This window comes from Cololabis saira, chromosome 9, assembly GCF_033807715.1.
Source record: "Cololabis saira isolate AMF1-May2022 chromosome 9, fColSai1.1, whole genome shotgun sequence".
In the NCBI taxonomy this organism is placed as follows: domain Eukaryota; kingdom Metazoa; phylum Chordata; class Actinopteri; order Beloniformes; family Belonidae; genus Cololabis; species Cololabis saira.
The window spans coordinates 29,735,719-29,742,383 of NC_084595.1; the positions used below are offsets into that span (position 1 = coordinate 29,735,719).

At 37.3% G+C, this 6,665-nt stretch overlaps 1 protein-coding gene across 1 annotated transcript; it reads left to right on the forward strand.

The window, feature by feature from the left end:
• Window positions 1–732: 732 nt before the first annotated feature.
• tctn2 (tectonic family member 2) lies at window positions 733–6,665 on the forward strand. The gene is made up of 18 exons (XM_061730231.1): window positions 733–745; window positions 847–960; window positions 1,798–1,868; window positions 2,011–2,212; window positions 2,311–2,411; window positions 2,855–3,054; window positions 3,155–3,275; window positions 3,392–3,545; window positions 3,646–3,729; window positions 3,823–3,945; window positions 4,039–4,113; window positions 4,213–4,302; window positions 4,425–4,542; window positions 4,635–4,738; window positions 4,946–5,093; window positions 5,248–5,373; window positions 5,488–5,576; window positions 6,281–6,665. Exons 1-18 carry the CDS (start codon window positions 733–735, stop codon window positions 6,400–6,402), a joined length of 2,055 nt encoding a protein of 684 aa, XP_061586215.1. The 3' UTR covers window positions 6,403–6,665.

Here is a 6,665-nt window from a genome sequence, read left to right on the forward strand (position 1 = left end):
GTCCATCCCCAGCACTACATTTTTTTTATTGGCAAAAACAACCCCAAATACATTCCAAAGGTAGGTAACTATAACACAAGTGCATTTGAACAATTAAAGCCTGTATGTTAAGTAAATATAATAAAATATGGCAGTAATTTTATTTTATTTTAGTTTTTTATTCACTTAGTTGTTGTTGTTTTTTTGTTTTTTTTTTATTTTTAATTTATGTTATTTGTAAAATTATTTCTTGGAAAAAGGGGAAGATCAGATAAGATTCTTCTTCTTTCTGCTCCCTTTTCATTCACAATTTAAGAACATTTGTATTTGTATTGAATTGTTTTATTTTTTGAATGAAATAAAGAATAAATGAAATGAAATGAAATGAATGTAAGTGTTAAAAGTTTTTCTGCTACGCATTCACTTGTGAAGACGTCAAATATATGAAACTCCACACCACATGGGGGCGCTGTTACTCACAATAACATGATGTTATTTCTCCGCTCTCTGCAGAGCGAGAGCGGTTCTCTCCTGTGATTGGCTGGTTGCGTTGCTAGGATATCACAAACATGTCGACTCTGTGATCACCAAATGGCTAGTGTGGTTGATACCTGCTTTTCTGCATCCGCTTCACGTCAGCTCACACATATTTTGCTTTTAATTTCATTGGCTCATTCTCAAAACATTATCGGTAAGATCTATATAACTTTCCCACCAATCGTCGAGTCTTTAAGACGTTATATCTGACCTAGCATGAAACCACGAAGTTTGTCCTCTCACTCAGTTACTAATGTATAAATATCTTCCTTGTTCTATTTATCCCCATTGGATGCGGTGAAAAGAAGTTGTACTATTTTGTTCTTACAGTTTTTCAGCCATCCTTTCTCTTTGCCACTGGACCGGCTGCATCCGCATTTCTGCTGGGGAACATCTCGGAAGTGTCTCTGCATCTGAGGACAGTTTACTCATCCAACTCAACAGGTAGGCAGACAAATAAGACCGGTGGGCCGTTTGGATATGTTAGTTTACATTTTCCATTTTAAAGCAGAAAATAAGTGTTGAATATCTGACTGCGAAGTTACTGCATGTGGTTGTTATTCGCTGGCAGAGGTGTCAAAAGTATTCACATTCATTACTCAGGTAGAAGTATAGATACTAGAGTTTAAAAATACTCCTGTAGAAGTTGAAGTATCAACTCAAGTTTTTTACTCAAGTAAAAGTATAAAAGTACTGGTTTCAAAACTACTTAAAGTATAAAAGTAATGTAAGGGGGAAAAAGCAATTAAGGACAAAAGCCATTGAAAATGAATGCATCTTAGTATAATGCAAACATATTAAAGAATCATATATATGTACTATTGAGCATTAACATGTGTTTCAGAGAGCAGGAGATATGATGACTAGTTGCCTATAATGTAATGGTGCAAAAAGTCAAACTTCAGAGGCATGTTATCATTTATCCTAACCTTTATTGGAATGTACATCCAAGTTTAGTTGCAGGAATCTGAGGGAACGGATGTAAGAACAAAACTGGACAAGAACATCTGAAACAACCACAACCAAATTCACTCTATCCGGATGGAGCAATTTAACTGGATAGTTTTTTTTTAAAGGCCAAAATGAAATGCTGTTTTTAAAATGTAAGGAGTAAAAAGTACAGATAATTGTGTGAAAATGTAAGGAGTAAAAGTAAAAAGTTGTCTGAAAAATAATTACTCCAGTGAAGTATAGATAAGTAAGTATAGTATAGATAAGTAAGGTAACAAAGTATTTGTACTTCGTTACTTGACACCTCTGTTCACTGGTTGTGTTTTCCAGGGAGTATTGGCTCTCCATCATGTTTAACAGAGCCAACACAGTGGATCCTTTCAAAGGAGCAAATGGGAAAGGTAAGCAACCATTCCAACAGTGATCCTGAATAATAGTTTTCAATGAATAATGCTTAACCAATATTGGGAAAAAATGCAAGGGCGGAAGTTATTAAAATCTACCCATGCTTTATCCCCATGTTTGTTTTATTTTGTACCCCAGACTGCAGCGCAAATTCACCTGAGACTGAATCGAAGTCTTCATGTGTGTGCCGAGAATGACACAAACACAGACTGTTGTCCAAAGCTGCTGTGTGTCCTGGAGGCTCTTCAGTTGTCTGCCTGTGTTGGAAACACACCCCGGGCATCTCTGCTGATCCAGGCCACCATACATGCCCAGCTGTATCCGTCTAGTGTTGAGTCTGGTAATCTTTGTCTCATAATTTTGCCTTCGTGTCATGGATGTGAAGATTTGCAAGGGGATCATGTATTTCCTAATATATGGATCATCTGTCCATTTCAGATAACAAAACAGTAATTCCAAACCAAGTGTTCCAACCTTTAGGCTCTTGTCCCTGTGACCTAACACGAAGAGTATGTGATGTTCGCTGCTGCTGTGACAAGGTATTTATATCTGTTATTATAGTATAGTAAAATCAGAGCAGTTCACGCGTAAACTCAATAGCCCAAAAAGTTGGAAACTAAAATGCATCAACACTTGAATTTCTTAAACCTTTTGAATTTTTTTTTTAACGGTCACAAGAACAAACAGAATGATTTTCAGTGTCTCCACGGGCAAACTTCCTTTTATTTAGATACTATAAACATATTCTACAGTTCTAGAATTAGAGTTCTAGAAAAACAAACTCAAAATTATAGGAGAGAAGCAAATCAGTTGGTCAGTGACACTCATTTTAAAGTCTGGTTTGAAAACCTTCACACAGATGAAAACATTATAGATAGAAGTAGTTTGTTTTTTTGTTTTAAATTGCTTCCAAACATCTCTAAGAATGGGGTTTGTATTTTCTTCTGCATTAATCTGTTTACTTGCGTTACTCTATTAACAGGATTGCAGCAGTGAAGATTTGAAGCTGTTTGTGTCCTACTGTCTGCCAGGGCCCTTTGGTGGACACGTCTCTCCTGCTCCAGATTATCAGTGCTCTGTGCAGGCCTCTAAAAACTCCCCAGATTGGTTTCCATTTTTATGTGTCAATTCTCCACCTGAAAACAACCCGTACCTTGGTCTCTTTTACCAGGGCAACACAATGTGAGAACATTTTAACATGTTTTTTTTTCAAAATTAAATGTATCCTTCAATGTTAATGTGAGACTTTCAGCATGTATTTTTTGGCCTGTAACTTCTGTAGTGCATCTCGGCCTCGTCCATCCTTCCAAAGGCCAGTATTGTCAGCTCCAGAGCCGGTCCCTCTTTACATTCAAGGAAGCCCAATTGTCTCATTAAATGACCAGTACTTCACTATACCTCAGGTTGGTTTTACTTATGATGTTTATTTATTGTATAATTTACCTTTTAAATGAGATCCAGAATTTTCTGTTGCCAGAACTTTAACAACTAAGGTGTAACGCATGATTTTATTCCATAGAAGCTCTTCGGGCGGTGTGGAAACAATGCTCCTGTAGCCTTTTTGAAAAATTTGAAAGGGGAGTGTGTTACTGAACTCCAGTCTTGTCCAACTGGACCTCCGTTACAGACACAACTAACAGATTTGAACATTCAAGTGATGAATGGGATAGGGGGTGAGTTTTACATGCAAACTATATTGGAAATTAGCTTTTATAGGTTCTGAAACATTTTAACAGAAGTGTCTTTCATTTTTGGTTAATTGTTTTATTACAGGAGATGTCATGGTGGATGTAGCTGATGAACTGGCGCCTGATATCAGTCTGTTTATTTCCAAAAGCAGTGCAGTTGCCTCTGCAGGTAGGATCTCAAAATAAAGCTTTATTACTAAGGGAACCAAAACTGACACTTACTGTAAGTTGAATGATTGAAATGGTTTATATTTATCTGAAGATGAGGGACTGCTGTGTGAAAACGTGACTTTAGCACTGGATTACAAATTCTACTGGAGAGGAAATGGCATCATGGGTATTACAGTGACACGCACTGTTGGGACCATCAAATCCAATGAAAGCGGTAAATAATTTGGTGTATCATCAGTCAAAATTTGTAATATTTTTCCATGTAGTAATGACTCCTTTTTTTCCCTCTAATTTGCTACTTAAACAGTGGTGTTAACGACTAGATATTCTGCTGTGTTTCTTAACGGAGAATTCATGGCTGAACCCAACTCTGGGAACCCAGGTAAGCGGAGAGAACCTGGGCTTTGCCGTGAGAAAGAAACTGTTTCTGGAAAGTATAGTGTTTGCAGTAGCTGTTGGACTGTAACATTTTAAATGACAGGTTACCAAGTGAGGAGGCCCATCATTGCTGGAATTGTGGACAACGATACAGAGTCGGTGCAGAAGACATCAATCAATAATTGGAAACCAGGCAAGACCCACAAAGTCATGTTGTTGATTGCTGACTGGCTGTGTTCACTTGCTTGATACTAAATTACAAACATTTTGATCTATACTCATATTGCCCTCACTATTTTCTAATCGGGCTACCAGTACATGATGGTCTCTGTTCCACTGCCGAGGAAAAAACTGTTCTATATGGGGAAAATTCAACATCAGGATGCCTGTTACCCATCAGGAGACATAATCTGACCCAGTGTAATCGCCTGAGGTCAGTAACTCGGTATTCTTTCATAATTTATTTACTGTAAATATGTTGTTTCTCTGTATTTCTACTATTGATATAAAATGTATCTTTTTTAGAGATGTGGTTAGTGATCTGCAGGCAGCTTTGTTTACAGCAACGCACGTGGCAAAACATGGAAAACCAAATTTCTCAACTACGACAGACTGGCTGAACATAAGCTGTAAGTTGACGATGCAAAAGAAAAAAGAAAAAAAATCCACCCATCATGCATTTGTTGTTTACGGTACATTCATTTTACTAGGTTGTTTGCTAGGTTGTTTTTTAGATTTGTGAGATACATTGTACTGTGTTAGTGTTGAAATGTTTCTTTTGTTTGTTTTTTTTCCTGGTGGTTCAAACTAAATGTTACACAAAACATCAAATCTAGATGTGACACTGAACTCAAGCACACCCACAGAGGACACCAGAAGTGCATGCAGTGATATTCCAGCCCACCAGCATATCCAGGTTTGGAGCGTTGTCTCTGGCCTTGTAGAAGGCATACCTCAAAGGGAAATCTCTGCTTTCCAAGTCAGGTTTGTATCTGACCTTTATTCATAGACACAAAATGCACGTTGTGTTCTGGGAGCATGAAGAGCTGTTCGTTGGAAGTCACTATATTACTTAATTCGTCATTCATCCTACAAAGGACTTTCAGTCAGTGTGTAATCATGCAGTGGATCCTTTCAGTTATAGCCTCGCCACTTGGACATTGGACTGTGGAGATGTTTCTTATTGTGAAGAGACTCTGTTCCCCATCACCTCCTCAGTCACATTCATTGACATTCCGATCAACTCGGGACCACCAAAAACCAGGTGCTTTAATACTGAAACTTTTATTAAGGAGAGTTTTTAAGGCAAATAAATGACTTCATATCTTGTTTGAGATGCCTAAATGATTCTGACTTTAATCTTTACCCCACTTGGTAGGTTTCAGATCAATTTCACAGAATATGACTGTAACAGGAATGACGTGTGTTGGCCTGAACTTGCTTTTCCCTTCACCAGATATTACACAGGTAGGAATTTTTCTGTATCTAATTGTGGAATTTTTGTGTGGATTTCACTCTTTTTTGAGATGATTCAGGGTACATCCATACTAGTGTGATTACAACTTAAAACATGAAAATGTGTCATGTTTATGCCTGGCCTCCAGAACTACTCTAATACATTTGACCCTTTATAAGAAAAAGTTTTAATCTGCGGCAGACCTCGTCACAGATTGTAAATTCAGCTGTTGCAATTTAATTTGGACAGACAAAAACAAAATCAATTTAGAAACATTGATATAGTTGCACACATTTACTTTTTGATTTGCTGTTCTGGATCACTACACATCCCTTTAGGATTCACATGTCTTATATTGTTCAGCCATGACTGGAAGGTAAAAACAACACAAAAAAAAGAAAAGAGAAATTCCAACGTGGATGTGGATCACTTTAGTTTTTAAAACAGTGTTTTAAAGTGAAACTGCATCTGTTGTCGTAGCTTCAGTGAATAACAACATTTCTTCAAATGTTAAATGGAACTCATGGAAGAATTATCAATTTTAGTAAAGCATTCTGTCAAGACTGTCAAAATGTCCATGATAGGAGCTAATCAGCATATTTAATTTGACCACATTATAGTCATCATTCTGACACTGCGCTAATCCCAGGGAGGATTAAATAAAGATATTGCCATTGCAATTAAGACTTTTGTTTTGTTTTTTTTTTCATCACAGGTGAACCGTATTCTCAGTCCCTGGCTAAGGGCATGATCTTGGTTTTTTTCGTCATCACTGCATCATTACTGGGAACTCCATGGAGACAAATCAGACAAGCATGGCACAGTGCAGCTCTCTAAGACTCAGAAAAAATGCTGAGAAAATGTATGGCACATAAGATTAAGTGTGTGTGTGTGTGTGTGTGTGTGTGTGTGTGTGTGTGTGTGTGTGTGTGTGTGTGGTTTAGCACGTGAATCAGCTGTTTACCTTTTTGATTCTTGTGCATTCTGTTGTCATGTAATATCGTTTCTAATAAAGTGCCACAGGGGTTTTGAGGTTCAGATTTTCAGATATTTCCACGAATGGTTTTCCTCTACAAAATAATGTTTCAGTACTATTTACA

Coding starts and splice junctions, on each gene's coding strand:
- tctn2 (XM_061730231.1), top strand. Junction 3,546..3,645: donor AGTGATGAATGGGATAGGGG/GTGAGTTTTACA, acceptor GTTTTATTACAG/GAGATGTCATGGTGGATGTA. Junction 4,114..4,212: donor ACCCAACTCTGGGAACCCAG/GTAAGCGGAGAG, acceptor TTTAAATGACAG/GTTACCAAGTGAGGAGGCCC.